Here is a 17,698-nt window from a genome sequence, read left to right on the forward strand (position 1 = left end):
AGAATGTATCAACTGTAGAACACTGGAGCTGAACACACTTCTCTTCCACAAGACTTCTGCTTTTTTATAGGAAGAGTGGTGGGGAACAAAAAGCAAAAATATGAAAATAGCATAGAAAGTCTGCTCTGCGCCCATTATCCCTAAGCTACATCTTCCCCTCAGGGTTCTGTGGGTACCCTAAGGGATTAGAATTGTCTTTCTCTGCTGCCATCAATTCAAGGTCCCACTGGATGTGTTCCCCACACAGTTAACTGTCAGGGACTAGTGCCTTAGTTCCATTTAACCGTTTAACATCAATTCATTTTTCAAAAGGATATTTACTTTGAAAACATAACAATTAAAAAGTATAATTATGGGGCGGCCAGGTAGCACAGCGAGTAAGAGCACCGGCTCCAGTGTTGAGAAGACCTGGAGATCGAATCCCGGGCTCAGACACTTAGCACCCACCCAGAAACACCTGGCCGTGTAACCTTGAGCAAGTTACTTAACCCCGATTGCTTAAAAAAAAAAAAAGTATAATTATTTCATTCAGTACCACAAGGCACGTTCTTTCCTGTACCACCTAAGATTTCATAGAAAATGGGCTCAGATTTAGCATAATTTATATATAACATTGTTACTACGATGTATATGACTAGCAGATGAATCTTTGTCTCAGTTTTCATTGGGCTAAGTCCTAAATGTCACTCCCAGAGTTCATTCTTTATTCTCTAAGTATCAGTGCTAGATTGGATACAGAACCTAGGAAGGACTAAAACTCCACAACTCCCAGAGACTAGTTCTACTGGCCTTTTGAAATTCACAAGGGTTGGGGTTTCCAAATTAATTTCCTTTACCAAAAATAGAAAAGAACAAATAATGAGGCAAAAGGAGAGAAGTCCATTTTCATAGGCCCATATATCAGCCTCAGTGAAAAGAAGATCCAAGGCCTTTCCTTTTATAGGATGCCATCTCTCACTAGATGCCATCAGTAAAAAACTAAAACCAAAAGAGAGCAACTAAAGAATGATTAGCCAAGCTCTGGTCAACTAGTGGTTTTTCAGTTGCCTCTGCAGCCAGAGAGCCCCCTATTGACTACTGTGATTAACTGACCAAAGCCTGTTATAGAAGTCTCTGCAAGGCAGTTCCATTACTACTCTTCTAGAAGCAGGTTCCCCAGTTTCTTCCATGTGAAGCCATGCCATCAAAAGTGCTTTATACATATTCCAATTCCCATTACAATAGGATGGTAGAAATACATATTAACAATCATAACTGTGAAACAGAAGAGGATAACAGAATGGTTTAGAAACCAGAATCTAATAATATGTTGCTTGTAAGAAACATACTTAAAAAAAGGTTCACTCAGAGTTAAAATAAAGGGTTAAAGCAAAAATCATGTCTTCAGTCACAATAACAGCAAAAATAGATGATTAAGGGGCGGCCAGATAGCACAGCAAGTAAGAGCACCGGCTCCAGTGTCGGGATGACCTGGATCAAATCCGGCCTCAGATACTCAGCACCACACCCAGAAATAACTGGCCATGTAACCTTGAGCAAGTTACTTAACCCCTATTGCTTAAAAAAAAAAATAGATGATTAAAAAGAGGAAGGAAACTAGTTTTTCCTTATGCCCACCTTTGTACTGAAGTCCAATAGAATGTAAAATCATAAAGAGAGGAACTTGTTGGTTTTTTGTCTTTGTATCTTCTAGCACCAATGCAATATTTACAGCACCCATGATCACAATAAATATCGTGTTACTATAAATTTCACATGATGTTTGATTGCAAAATTTACCAAACTCTCCATATAGAGGACAAAACTGAAGCATTTATCTAGATACCGGAAAACCAAATCCCAAAACCAGTAAGCCAATTCCATCATAGTACTAAAGATATTAAGAAGCCATAATAAAACTGAAAGCCACCGTATCCTTCAGCCTTCCCACAAACCAATACAAGATCAATATTTACTCACAAACTTCTCTCTCTCCCACCGTCTCACTGTCCCGGGCTCTGCTTCTCTTCAGCAATTCCTCCCATCACAGGCTCCATTTGACTACATTCAGCCTATTAGGGGGCAGAGTTTATTTTCACAGCAGGGAAGCTTCCTGTGGGCTCTAATGCATCCTTCAAGCAAATTCCTTCCATCCTGGGCTCCATGTGATTACATTCAGTCTATTAGGGGGCAGAGTTTACTTTCAAAGCAAGAGAGGTCTTCAAACTCTCCTAGGTCTATTAAGGGACAGGAAAGATCATCAAATTCTCATTCCCATTACATATCTCTACAATCAGGCATATTACTTGACATATTATAGTAAACTCAATAAATTCCTATTGAATAAGTGAAAAATTGCTACCAATTGTGTGTATTCTGGTTCAGGATAGAAGTTCTTAACAAATCTTCATAGAATTTCTCTACTTTCTCATACTTTGCAATAGATGTTGGCACATAAGCTGCAGGTATCTTCATAGTAGTCTTTTTCAGATTTTTATCCATAAACACTTCAATATGATATGACCAAGTGTCTCATGAATTAATATTTCTTACTATCTTTGAATTTATAATTAAACCAACTCCATCACCTTGAAAGAGAGAGAGATTGGGGCAGCTAGGTGGTGCAGTGAGTAGAGCACCAGCCCTGGAGTCAGGAGGAACTGAGTTCAAATCCGGTCTCAGACACTTAACATAAAAACTAGCCATGTGACCTTGGGCAAGTCACTTAACCCCAATTGCCCTCCAAAAAGCAAAAAAAGAGAGAGAGAGATTATACTGATATAAATTCCATTTATCTATGACTTCTATATATATATATACACACACACAGAGTGTTCTGAAAGTCTTAGTGCAATTTTAAGCTACTTAAACTTTAATAAATTATTAAAGCTTTATTTTAAGAGTAATATGTTATTAAAGCTTTAATAGTTTAATACTGCACTAATACTTGTATAGATAGATAGAGTTTCATTTATAGCAAGAATATCAATATGGATATGATTCAATTCCTTTAATAGTATGGCAGTTTGTTGAATACTGGGTAAGGATTTCTCATTAAAAGTACTAACAATTAATGTTTCTACATTGTCTAACAACTGAATCTTAACACATTCATCTTCTTTTCCATCACTCTGCTATTGAAACTACAGCAGTAGAAAAGAGCCACGTAGGGGGTGGCTGGGTGGCATAGTTGGGGCAGCTAGGTGGCGCAGTGAGTAGAGCACTGGCCCTGGAGTCAGGAGGACCTGAGTTCAAATTCAGCCTCAGACACTTAACACTTACTAGCTGTGTGACCTTGGGCAAGTCACTTAGTCCCAATTTCCCTGTCTTTCCCCTTCCAAAAAAAAAAAAAGAGCCACATAGGACTGAGAGCCATTTTAAAATTATCTTTGTTTCATGTGTTTCCATTACCCCAAAATGTATCAGTTGCCAGTCTATTGGCAATGGCCTTCTATGCACTAAACTAGCATGGTCTTCAGAAAGCAAGCACACAAGTTCATTAGGCTCTTACTTGAAACTTTTCCAACTTGTCAGTTTGTGGTCTATTAGATAACAGCTCCTCAGGGTAACCTTCATGCCAAAAGGAAACAATAGATTAGGACTTTGAGGAAGATGATTTGTGTGACCTATATGCATAAAAAATACCTAGACCAAAAACACCTAATGTTTTCTCCTCTATTAATACTTCCCTTGCCCCCACTTATCACTAGCTAGGAGTAATTACCAGAACTCATCACTCTGAACTGCTATACACTAGGTAACTCTCATTGTACTTTTAAATTATATCAACTGTCATTCATCTTACCAGGAGACTGAAATATCCATAAAGCCAAGGACAATATTTGATGTTTTCTGTGTGTTCCACATAATACATAGCGTGATACCTTTCAAGTGGTAGGAACTCAATAAATATTTGTTGTAAGAATGAATGAATAATATAAAATGGAATGTGCTAAGTGTGTAATAGAGATACAGACATGGTCCTTTGAAGTTTCAGAGGAAGGATAGAGCTCTGAGAATAAATTAGTTTATTCATCATAATGATCTAATACCATATTCTAACTTTAACTGTGAAGACCTTTTTTCTACTTCTTCCAAAATCTGTTTTTAGATACCAATTTTGTGTGTGCTAATGTGTGTTCAGTTTATCCTATGAGAGATGTTGTATTTGGAATTCTTATTTTTGGAAAAGTAATCTCTTCGTAACTACAGTGTTTCAAACATGTTCCTTTTTGTTCACATTGCCCTCTTGAAAGCTCTGTGTTTTAATTTAATGAATGTTTATGCTGCCATTCTAATAACAGAGAGGTAAAAAGGTTAATACAGCTTCGTAAGTAGTTTTCATCACTGTTTTTTAATATGCCCAAAAGGCACCCCTTCATCATATTCTTTTCTTCCTCTTGCACACAGGAATGTTTTCAGTTTATACTGCCAGCCCTACCTCACGCCATTGACCTTTTACGTGATGCCATTGTAAAAGTAAAAGAGGTACATGATGAACTTGAAGATTTGCCTTCTCCACCACCTCCTCTTTCTCCTCCTCCTACTACTAGCCCCCACAAACAGACAGAAGACAAAGGGGTTCAGTGTGAAGAAGAGGAAGAAGAGAAGAAAGACAGTGGCGTTGCTTCAACAGAAGACAGTTCCTCATCACATATAACAGCAGCAGCAATTGCAGCCAAGGTAAGTCTACTTAATTTAGAAAGGGAGGCAGTTTTAGTTTCTATATTAAAGGATACATGATTCCTTTGGGGCTTTTTATGAATACTAGTATTTTGAATGGCAAGAAAGGAAAACTTTATGATTATTTTAAGGTAAATTATGTCATTAATCCCACACCAACATACAATTCACCACAGATATTTACCCCCTCTTAAATAACGTTTTTAATGTGTCCCTAAATATTTTCTAGCATAGTTTATTTTACCCTTTAATCACTGTCTCACATATTACTCATGTTTACCTGAGTGATTAACTAAAATACATTTCTCTATAGCCTTTTCTAATATACATTTGACACTAATTTTTTTTTTTTACTAATTTTTATCTAATTCCTTTTGTAATGAATTCCATAGGAATAACTTCCAAGATGTAGTTTACAATTTTAGGGAATAGAATTGCATTCTATTAAGTCAATATATGAAACATCATTATTCCCAGAAACATAATATTGCTTTTTGCTTATGTTCAGGAAACATGGATTTTGTTATCTGCAAGTTACAGTAGTAGGGTCTCTTGTTCTTTAATTCTTTATAAGGAGACCCCATCTACCCATCTTCTTTATGAAACTCATTTTTCTCCTTAGGATTATCCAAATAGTAAGAGACCAAATCTTATCACATTTTGGTGTTACAAATATTTGCCACTATAATTTTTCCTTTAAAATTCAATACAGTATTATCCATTGTTACCTTAGCCCCTGACATAATTTTATTAAAATAACATTTGAATTAATGTTTAATTTAAAAAATACAACAGTGCTAAAAATTATCTCATAGTGATCATCTAAATGAAGTGTATATTTTGTTTCATTGACTTGTATTTTATTTTAATATTCCTTTTTCTTCCCCAGCTCTATCTTACTTTCAAAATTCCTTTTGCTATTCTCTTAAGAATTTATGAGTTTCTCATAAGAGGATAAGTCATTTTCAAATGTCATGACAAAACAACACTCCTAGAACCTTCCTAGGTATCTCACTGTGTATCATTGCAATTTTTGCTTCAGACATAAATAGTTGTATCTTTACTGCCTTGCACAGCACAGCATCCAGCACAGACATCATGCAGTATCATGAGACCACAAGAAAGTTAAACATACAAGAGTGTCATTAGGAATCCAGTTTAATGTAAACTGCCTAAGTAATCTTGTTAACTCACTAAAATATTCTGAAACAAATGTGGGGAACTTCAGAAGAGGAGGAGAATGGAATCAATCCATACACATAGAAGTTCTTTTGGCTTCTAGATTGCATCTAGCAGAGAGAAAGTTGTCCTAGGGTCCCTGTTGCTATTCACCACTTCATATGCATTTAGCATTTGCTTTTGTTTTATCAAAGTCATATTATGCTGCTTCTTCTTTAAAAGCTCAAAGAATGGAAATGAGGAATGATGATTGCCCATTATTCAGAACTCATTTCCTTACAAGTAAAAATCTTATTTTACTCTGTAGTCATATTGTAGTGGGTACAATTATAATTATAAATTCACCATTGCTGATTGAAGTTTTATTAATACAGTTAACAATGCAATGTCAAACTTAATGTGTTGATTATCTTGAAACAACAGCTGGAGCCAATGAATTAATATTTTTAAAACAATGTGGAACTTAAGATTTAAACTGACCATTCCCCTCTAAGTTTGTAAGAATTTGTCATTTCATTGTCCCATCTGTTTTCACCCTTGTTCTTTTTCAGTCATTTTGCTTGTTATAGTTTCATGTTTCCTGTCACTGTATTCATAGCTGTTATGTGTTGTGCATTAGAAGCATCCATTCTACACCAGTTCTGCTGTTATCATGGCACACGGTGAGCAGCCCATTCCTGGTCTCATCAGTTATTCCCATCACGCAACAGGCAGTGCAGGAGAACGGGTAAGACATATCTACAAGAGGCTTTTGCATTAATGATTTTTGTGAACATACTGCCTGCCTCCTATCCTAGTACTTAGGGAAGAAGTGTTTATCAGTTTTTTATGCTGATGAATCTTCAGCAGTACTTTTATTTTTAAATGTGAAATTTAAATGCCACTGAGCATAAGGGAATTACTGTGACAAGCATATAGTTTAGGATTAAGTTACTGTGGTTTGTCAATAAGCTTCCATCACAGAAACACCAAGAATTTCATTGCTTAGAAGTTTGTGTTTCTGATTGTTCAGCACTTTCATCTCATATCTTTAAATAAATTGCACAGCCAATTAAACTAATCCCTTAAAATAATCACTTTAGAGTTTTAAAATCTATTTTCTTTTTTCATCAGGTTGTATTCTTTTTTTTTTTTTTGCTTGTTTTTGGAGGGCAGTTGGGGTTAAGTAACTTGCCCAAGGTTACACGGCTAGTTTTTTTGTGTGTGGGTGTTAAGTGTCTGAGGCCAGATCCGAACTTGGGTCCTCCTGATTCTGGGGCCGGCTCTTTACTGACTGCGCCACCTAGCCACCCCAGGTTGTATTCTTTTTAAAGTAATTTTCAGTAGACAACTACTTCTACCTATATTTTCTTTGTTTTAACCACATATTCATTCTTAATAATATCTGTATTTGGTTTCTTACTCCTTTAGTGTTCCCTTTAGTTCTAAATCAGTGATCCTTTGATTCCATGATCTTTTTCACATACATCTATTTAGGAAATAGTAGCTGTCTTTGTAAACCACAAAACAAACAAACAAAACCAACAACGGCTACTGGGGAAGCCAAACATCAAGATAGAAGCTTTAGGGAGGAACAAAATAACCTCTTTAAGAATAGGTTATTTTGAACCTGTTTGTTAAGAACAGGTTATTATGAACAGGAGTTAAGAAAAAAGGGAAGATTTATTTATTCAGGACAGATGAGTAAGGAAAGACATTAAGTTGCTGTATGCCACTGTAGAAGGAGAACCAGAATTACTCACCTCCAGTACACAAATGGATCTGTGACCTCCTCCTCAATTCAAGAATTTCCTCCAGCATTGTAATTGCAATCCATCAGGCAAATGCCTGCCCATCCTGTGTGACTTTCATCCAGATCCTCCCAAAAGTTTGTGACCAGACATCTTCCCCACATCCTTGAGGCTTTCCTGGCTTTTCCCCAACATTGTGTGAGCATCAGTGGAATGCTTTGGCTATATACCTGTCATCCCTTGTTCTTGTCTAATGACCAACTCATCTTCTCTTTCTGTCAAGAAATGGTTTGATGACATCCTTTATTCCTATTCTTATTTAGAGTTTGTCATTGGTGATATGTCTCAACTTGCTCACATCCACTAATGCACCTTTCTATGGTCTGCTTTGTGATGTTCATCTTTAATTCTTCTGAGGCAGTGACACTCCAGGTCTTACCTTGCAACACGTGTAAACTGTTTGTATTGAAGGGTTCTTTTCTGTTGTGTGAAGTTTGGCGTGATTAAGAGTGTTTTGTGATTCCCAAAAGTAATCCAACCTGCTCTCTTCCTCCTTTTCAACTCTGGGTTCAGCTCATTGTATTGTTTGTCTCAGATGTACATACTGTTGGAAAAAAATTGATAATTTCCATTCAGATGTATAATGAAGTCTAGGCAACAGATATTCTTGATCCATTTCTTTCCTATGTGGATAGATAGGCCAGACTCCATTTAGTGACTATAGATGTCTTCCATTAGACTCTGCATTTTCTTAGAGCTTGATGCAACCAATACAGTGTCATCCCCAAACAGGAGCCATTGGAGCACCTCAGGCCCTACTCAACCTAGACACTATGTTCTATCTCATCCATCACAATAATTAATACCTTTGACAAGCATACATCTACCAGTTTTTATGCATTGTCCTATGTTTATTTTCAGAGGGTTATTGAATAGGATTATTCCTGTTGTTATATCTTCCAAAGAAAATTTTTTGATCCTGATGAATCTGTGGTAAAAGAACCTGTAAGGTTGCATGTTGTTTTACCAAGTCAATTAAAACCAAAGTCTTACCAAGCTTGTTGATTAAAAAATCAAGAAACAATAAGTACAATGGGAAATTATATTTGCCTCTTCTTTCAGTAATTTGTGAGGTGCTAAAGATGTAATCAGTTGTCAGATATCATTGACTAAAACATACTTGCGCCCTACTAATAAACTCATTGAATATGCCCTTGATTTGTATATGGATGACCTTGATAAAGATTTTATGTATCAAGGTGAGTAGGCATATATTTTGGTAATTATGGATTACACATTACTCATTCACCTTTTTTGATATCAATAAGGTCTAAGATTTTTGCTCTGCCTTTGGTGTCTTCCTCTCCTTTAGAAGCCTTGCATGCTCTCCCTCCAGAGTGGATATCTTAGTCTGTATTTATTTGATTCAATCCAGCTGGTTTTCCTCTCTTTATTCTCTTTAGTACCATTAGTACTTCCTCTGTAAGTGCCCAAGGAATTGTGATATTAGGGTTCAAGTGTGATAGTTCCACTATCACAGAAGTAAAGAATCTGAGAATTAAAAGATAACTTAGTGGCTGTCCAATCCAACCCATACATGAAAGGGATCTCCACCATAACATACCTGATAAGTAGTTGTTTAGCCTCTGCTTGAAGATTTCCAAGGAGAGGAAATATGCTACCTCTCTAGGTATTCCTTTAACCTTTGGGGCAGCTCTAATTCTTAAGAAATTTTTCCATCAAACCTAAATTGGTCTTCTTGCTGCTTCCACCTCTTGCTCCTGGTTTGGCTCCTGGGATGAAATGAAACAAGTCTAGTCCCTCCTACACAAGGCAGCCCTTCAAATATTTGAAAACAGCTATCATGTACTCCTTTAGTCTTCATTTCTCCAGGCTAAACATATCTAATACCTTCAACTTATCCTCAAGTGACATAGAATCAAAGTCCTACTATGCCATTCTGGTTGCTAAACACTCTCTAAACACTGTCCAGTTTATCAAGATCCTTCTTAAACCATATTGCCCCAGATGAAGTCTTTTTTTGGAGGGGGGAAGGCAGGGCAATTGAGGTTAAGTGACTGGCCCAAAGTCACACAACTAGTAAGTGTTAAGTGTCTGAGGCTGACTCCAGAGTCGATGCTCTCTATTCAAGATGAAATCTTAGGAAGGCAGAATACAGTGGACTATTGCTTCTTTATTCCTGGAAGAAGCCTAGGATCATATTAGTTCTTTTGACCAATACATCCACACAGATGATGCAAAGATATATACATATGTATGTATGTACACAATATACATAAATACATATACATATATATGTGTGTGTATATATGTATATACACACACACACATAGAGCACAATCCACTAATACTCTCAAATCTTTTCAGAATTATTTATTATAAATTCTAGTTTTAGCTCTGATGAGTCAATGCACTGACCATATACAGTTAACTGACTCCAGAATAACTCCTGTGTGTGTTATAAGTCTTTTCCTGGCTTTTGAAATGGAGCCAGTTTAATTCTTTGTGATTTTATTTGATTCTTGCAATGTCTACCTCCTACCAATTTTTTTTTTCTGAAGAATGTAATAGTAATGTAATTTGATCCATTTGTATTGCTAAGCTGAGAGGTACTTAGCACCTAGTTCAAATTAAGCCTCTGTTAAAGAAACAGAAGGTATGAACTCCTGTTGCTGATGTAACAGGAAGGGGCTGAAAAGGGAGGAGCAATACTGTATATAAGGAAAAGCCCCAGAGAGGGAGAGTCAGAACTCCTTGGGATAAGTTTTGTAGAGGCAGAAGCAGCTGCTGGCTGATGAGGCTGAAGAGGAAAGGCTCAGCCTGGAGAGAACGATTTTGATTTTGGGAACCTGGGTGAAGTGATTTTGATTCTGGGAACCAGCTGGAGCTTTTCCTGGGAGCTGCCAAAGACTGAGGAAGCATGACTGTGATACTGGTACTTTGCCTGAACCTATTTGTGGCTTTGTTAAGCCTTGACTTCCCAGGACCAGAGACTCTGAAGGATTGAAGGTGGACTGAACACTGTGAGCATCAGCGTGGAACAGGAAGTGCACGGAGAGCTGGACAAGGACCTGGGAGCTGTCTGCTTTGAACCCCGGTGACAGTTTGGTTAATCCAGGTAGGAGCTGGGACCATGGAAGGGGATCCAGGGAATCTGAGAGATTACCCTGAGTCAAGCCGAAAGAAGACTTTACTTGGATACTGTGTACTGACTGAGAAGATTGTAACTTATTTGTGACTGAGGGGTGGATGGCCTGTGTATTTTACACTACCACTTAAGAGAGTGCTGAGTAATGACTGATATTGTAACTTAGTGTGCCCCATGAGTGGAGAACTTTGACTATTGTATTTTGTGACCCTTAAGGAGGGAACCTCCTTAAGGATGACTGAATGATTGAGTTGATTGAATGATTGAGTTACTAAGTGATTGATTGACTAAATGATTATATGTCATTCAAAACTGTGTGACCACTGTGGTGAAAACTATGTGGCCATTTTCTGTGATGTGAATGCTATATTTTGATTATGTGTGGTAAGTTGTAACATTGTGAATGCTGTACCTTGATTTACTGTGAATGTTTTGCTCTAATTTGTTATTGAATAAATAGAGTGTTCACTATACTATGTAATCAGAATCTCAAAAGCTGTTCACAGTAGCATTCTTCTGCTGCTCATGCTTGGCTTTACAAAGAATTGATGATAAAGAGGCATGAAGTTTCTATATAACCTTTCTCATTTCTTTCTCCTGAACCATATTTTCCCATTTATATCTCCCCACTCTCACATTTTCCCACTTTTGCATTTAAATTACCAGAGCATATATTGATTTTATTTGAAGGGGTTTATCAAGTTCATGGAATTTCTTTACCAGTTTGTCTTCATCATTATTTTCATAGTGGTCCTTTTGCAAATACTCATTACGAGATAAACTTATGACTCATGCAGTAATATTTCTTATAGATTTGGAGTATACAATAATCACTGGACAAACCTCTCATTTAGAATGTCAACAGTTAAAATTTCTTGATGGTCCAAAAACCACATGATTCTTAGTACACTCTGACTCCCTTTCTCATCACTCTGCCATCTGTCACAATAAAAATACAAGGGGGACTGAGGACTGAGCACCATTTTAAAATTTTATTTGCTTCCTAGGTTGCCTTGGCCAAAAAATTTGCATTGTCACGATAGACAAACTACCAATAAGGTGCTGTGATTAACTATTCTTCTCCTTGGAAAATAAACTCAGTGTGCTCCCAAGGCCAAAGTAGAAGCCTTCAGCCTGGTAGAACACAGTGTCACTTCCATGTAATGACAAAGCCAGAGTAGGACTTTTGGGGAGGAATGTGAAGTTCAAAATGCAAAATACAACAAATGTAAATTAAGTACTCTTTGTGCTTATGTACTGTGCTGACTATGGGACTAGGGAAGGATCGATTGTTTACTTGCTGCCCTCAAGATATTTACAATCTGATAACGAATCTAGTATCAATAAAATGGTTTTCAGTGGGACAAACTCCCTGATTTTAATTTTTGCAAAATAAGTATGCCTAGATAAAAAGTATTTTTGTCAGAAATAAAGGGATAAATTTAACATTTTATTAGTAAAATAAATAATAAAATTAAATTGATAACTGAAAAATTAGTTCTTTTAAAATAATATTACTGGCAACCATGAATACTCATTTTGCCAAATGTGATACAATAGTGACGATTTTATCAATTTATCAAGAAAAAAAATTAAGCTAGTGTAGTCACACCCAACATATTAAATTATCATGTTCTAAAATACAGGTTTATGTCACACACACACACAAAATCTGACTGCTCCTTCTTTGTCTACTTTGCTGGATCCTTATGCAGAGCTTGCCTGCTAATCAAAGATGTCCCATAGGATTCTGTCCTGATCCCTCTTCTCTCACTGTACTGTTTTGTTTGGTGATCTTATCAGTTTCCATGGATTTAATTACCATCTATGCAGATGATACTCAAATCTATCCATCCTACCCCAATTCCTCTTCTGACTCCATTCTCACATCTCCAACTACCTTTCAGACATCTTGAACTGGATGTCTAATAGACATCTTAAATTCAGTATGTCCAAAACTGAAGTCATTATCTTTTCTCCTAAACCTTCCCCTTCTCATCCCCCTGGTCCAAGCTGTTGCTAAAGCTTGTCAATTTCACATTTGCAACATCTCTCATATATGTTTTCTTCTCTTCTCTGACACTACAGTCATTCTAGTGGAGGCTATCACCTCTCTCGCCTGCATTATTGATAGCTTTTGGCACATTTCTCAATCTCAAATCTCTCAATTTCAAATCTCACCCCACTCTAATCCATCCTCCATTCAGCTATTGAAGTGATTTTCCTAAAGCAAGGTCTAATCACATTATATATCCCCTACACTGTAAACTCCAGTGGGCTCCCCATTGCCTCAGAATCAAACACAAAATCCCCTATTTGGCATTCAAATCCCTTCATAACATATCACCTTCCTCTTTTCCAGTCTTCTTACATCTTACATACCACCATGTATTCTTTGATCCAGTGACACTGGTCTCCTAACTGTTTCATTAAAACACTCCATTTTTGTGTTCTGGGAATTTTCTTTGGCTGTCCCCCATGCTTGGAACATATTTTGTTTCTTTTTGTATATTCAGTACTTAACACAGTGCCTGGCATGTAGTAGGTGTTTAATAATGTTTATTAACTAACTAAACTAAAGAAAGCATTCAAATCTAGAGAAACAACTGTTAGCTTTTGGAATTCCTAGGATATTATACAGGTTCTTTTCATATTTATAAATTGGCAGTTTTAGTGCCATTCTTAACTCATTACTCTCAGTCATCCCATGTATCCAATCAGTTGTTGAATCTTGTCATTTTTTCCTTCCCATCTCTAATATATGTCCCCTTGTCTCCATATATACAACTGCCATTTAGTTCAGGCACTCAACACTGAACTATGTTAAATGACTTCTGGCTGTTCTCCCTGTCTCAAATCTCTCTCCACTAGAAGTCCATCCTCCACTAAACTGCCAAAATGATTTTTGAGTACCATTTACCTGATTATGTCATTTCTTGGTTGATCCTACTATGTTGGAGTAAAGGTATAGTGTGTTCAAATGTGGCTGATCAGACTAATACAAACTCAGAAGACTCTACCTACCATAGGTTGGGTGCAAATAGTCCACATGAATAGTTGGAGTGGAGAGGTCTCTAAACTTGCACATCTCATTTTCTTTTGAGCTACTACAATTCTGTTTTGTTCATGAAACATGATGCCTTCTTTGATGCAGACATGGTGGGCAGTCCTTTGCCAGTGTCTCCCATGTCATGCAATCAATTCCAAAGTTCTTCAGAGAACTATATGAACACTTGCCTTGTGTGAATTCTCTATAAAATAGTCTTTTAGGCAGATATATACACACATGGAAGGTTATTCCAACAAAGGACCTCAGTGTCTGGTACCTTATCCTTCCAGGTGATTTATATTCAGAATCTTCCTAAGATAATTCAAATGGAAGCAATTCAGTTTCTTGACATGGTGCTAGTATACTATCCAGGTTTCACAGGGGCTTTGTAGAACTTAAGTTTGTTAAGCAGCTTAATACCTCTTCTCTCCCACGCTTCCCACTCAAACATTGAGCTAGCTCTGGCAATTCATGCACCAACCTCATCTTCTCTGTGTACATCCCTGGAAAGTATACTGTTGAGGTAAGTGAACTTATCATTCAGTATCTCTCCATTTTCTGTAACCAGTAGTTCCACGTATGTATTGTGTGGTGTTGACTGGTAGAGAACCTTTGTTTTATTGGTGTTAATTTTTAGGCCAAAATTAACAAAAGCATCAGAGCATCAATCCATATTTTGTTGTATCTTAGCCTCAGAGGCTGAATTGAGCACACAATCTGTACTCAATAAACTCCAGTGGCTGCCTCTTGCCTCCAGAATGAAGTCCTATGTCAGTTAAAGCACTTCACAACCTGGCCCCTTCCTACCTTTCTAATTTTTTTATACTTTATTCCATAAACTCAACAATCCACCAACACTGGTCTATTTACTATTTCTCTGTCATAACATCCCCATAACATCTCCCATCCCCATGCTTTTGTACTGACTATACCCCGTGCATGGAATGCTCTCCCTCCTTAGCTCAGTTTAAATTCCACCTTCTGTGGTGGGCCTTTTTGTGACAGGGAAGTAAATCTTGATCAGAATAGCAAGTACTTGGTTTCTGTTCTTGTGTTTTAAAATTGTCTTTACATTGAAGTTCAACAAGACATTGATGTTATCTTTTTCAAGATTTGGCCAAAGGGAGACAGAAAAGCAGCATGGTTTCTAATATTACTGCTGCAATTTATCATATATTGACTTCAGAGGTTAGCTAAAGGTGGATCTGATTTCCCAACATTAATGCAATAGATTATTTAAATATATGTGATGATTTACTGATAACATTTATGTAGGTGAATATAATAAGTCATTACAGGAATAGGTTTATGGTGTGTTTTAGTATATAAAACTCAAGACATAAGATACATTATAAGAGAAAGTAAACATACTTCCAAAAAACAGCCTTTCCAAATACTTCAATTGATGCTTAACTGAGGGTTGATCTCCTCATTCATTACCTGCATCTACCCTTCTCTGAGTCTTTCCTTAATATCCTTCTTTGCTCACTTCACCTTCTTTCTAACCATTAATCCTGTCCATCTTTCAAGGTCTAGCCTCTTCTATAAAGCTTTTACTGACTATTCAAACCTGTACTAATATATCCCTTTGGTGAACTACATTTCATTTATTCAAACAAATATTTATTTAATGTTCCCTGTATGTAAAGCACTGTTATAGATAATACAAAAATATGTAGGAGAAAATATTTATCTGTAAGGAGTTTTGAAAAAGTAGAGAAGATACAGTATACATACAAAGAAGTTTGGGGCCAATCAATGGTCATTCTCCCCTACTACACAAAACTTCCAAGAATCATTGCTCATTTATTCCATTCCTTTTGTACCAGAAGACATATTTCCCTTTCTAAGACTAGCTCTTCTGGCTGAATCCTTGCTTCCATCCCTTCCCACATTTCCAGGACTTTGCTTCAGTCATTATCCCAACCACTGCAGCCCCAAGCATCTTCAGTCACTCCCTCTCCATTTTTATCTTCTTATCTACAAATATTTTCAGTTCTCCCCAAAATTCTAAAATCTAAGAGCTAGGATAAATAATGAAAGTTGTATCTGCCCAGATACAATCCTTTAACATCTTAAATCCTTCCTTTACCATCTCCAACAAATGATCCTCTAACTTTTGTTTCACCTTAAAAGCAATCTGTTTCATTTTTAGATAACTCTAATTGTTTAAAAAAAAAAGTTTTTCCTTATGTAGAGCTTAGATCTGCCAGCTGCAATTTCCATTCATTGCTTCTAGTTCTATTTTCTGGGGATAATCAAAACAAGTCAAAATTTTTTTCCGATGAAATTTCAGTTGATCAAGTATAAACTCTGAGGCAATTCTGACAAAGCAGTGAGAACATCAAAGAAGTTAAGGTGAAAGGTTAAGCATCAGAGACCCATGACAAACAAACAAACAAAAAAACCCCACCAAAATAGGTCCAGTACTTGGAACTGCCCATTCTTAGTATGGGAGCAGACATGTAATCAGTGCTTGACCTTGATCTAAGGCTGTCCTAAGCACATTAATTACTTAACCCAGTTCCCTTTTTTGTTTGGCCCCCCCCCCCCCCCAGCAATTGTAGTCTGGCTGCCTGGGTCTTCATCAGTTCTGAGAATCTGGTTATATTTGGCCAGATGCTCAGATCAGCAGGGGTCACCAGCTTTGATTTGTCTAGTGCAGAGGTCTGTAGTCTCCCCAGAATGATGGGAAACTATTATTCTTAACTAGCTTGCATACCTGGAGAGATTTTGAGATTCACAGAACCACTCTAGTTCACTTGGTACAAAAGGCAGTTGCAGACTTTGACATTCACAGCTTTTACAAATCACTTTGGATTGGTCACTGTGAGAGACTCCACTACCACCTGGATGCTAGCCTGTTCTTCTCAATAGAACCTAAAGTTGGCATAAATGTTTGGCTACTGCATCACACTGTTAACATAAATTAAACTTGCAGTTCACTAAAACCCCTAGTTCTCATTGACATGAAATGTTATCTTATTAAACTTTCCCATCCTTTATTTATGAGCTTGATTTTTTAAACGATATAACAGCATATGTCCCCATTAGATTTCATTTTATTTGATTCAGCTGATCTTTCCATCCTACGTTCAAATGTCATTTTTCTTGGAAGAGGAACAGAAGCATAATAATAATTGAATATTTGGGCCTTCTCACCCATCTTCATTTATCATCACCCTGTCTGAAGTAAGCTCATCCCTTTATTGATACATTTACACAACATTTAATCCTGTTTTTTGTCTTCAGCATTCACTGCCATCCACAGTCACTAAAAAAAAGGAAAAAAGAATCTTCCTTTGACCTTTATACCCTATTCAAAATCTTTCCATCTTATAACCATGCTGGTCCTATAACCATCTATAACCATACAATACAAATTAATGTAATTTGACTTTAACTGGGCCCTCACTGCATCAGTGCATTTTTTTTATATTTGTATAACTAATTCTGTATCTCATTTTCCACAAAAGTTTTTCCAAAGCTCTTCTCCAATCAGACTTTCTTGTAAAGATTGCTTAATCTGTTGTCTTTTCTCACCAGTGCATGGCATAATACTTAATGACTGATTAATTGCTCTCCACTTTTCTGCTCGACTTTTTTTAAAATATAAAAAAAAAATTCCCATTCTGTGCAAATCACAGTAGGTAGGCTCTGGACTGCCAAACCTCTTAAAAAAGTTGTCTACATTCAATGTGTCTACTTCCTTAACACTTACTAATTCAACAATCTGACTTCCATGTTCCAGTACTAATGAAAATGCTCACTTAAAGGTCACCAATAGTCTCTTACTCCTTAAAATCTTAAATCTTTTCTTCCTCACTAGATTATAGTCTTTCTGAAATTATGAATTATGTATAATATTCCTTCATAGCCTTCCTAGTACCTAAAAATGCTTGAGAGATA

General features: G+C 36.7%; 1 protein-coding gene across 1 annotated transcript in view; it reads left to right on the forward strand.

Annotated features, from left to right (window-relative positions):
* GPHN (gephyrin) overlaps nt 1–17,698 on the forward strand; it is a 415,464-nt gene that overhangs the window by 25,847 nt on the left and 371,919 nt on the right. The window contains exons 3-4 of the mRNA XM_069082448.1: nt 4,390–4,662; nt 6,461–6,568. Of these exons, the coding sequence (XP_068938549.1) occupies nt 4,390–4,662; nt 6,461–6,568 (381 nt within the window). The remainder of the gene's footprint in view (nt 1–4,389; nt 4,663–6,460; nt 6,569–17,698) is intronic.

This window comes from Petaurus breviceps, unplaced genomic scaffold (genome assembly GCF_028583685.1).
Source record: "Petaurus breviceps papuanus isolate PSGF00001 unplaced genomic scaffold, PetGlider_PUasm1.0 166, whole genome shotgun sequence".
In the NCBI taxonomy this organism is placed as follows: domain Eukaryota; kingdom Metazoa; phylum Chordata; class Mammalia; order Diprotodontia; family Petauridae; genus Petaurus; species Petaurus breviceps.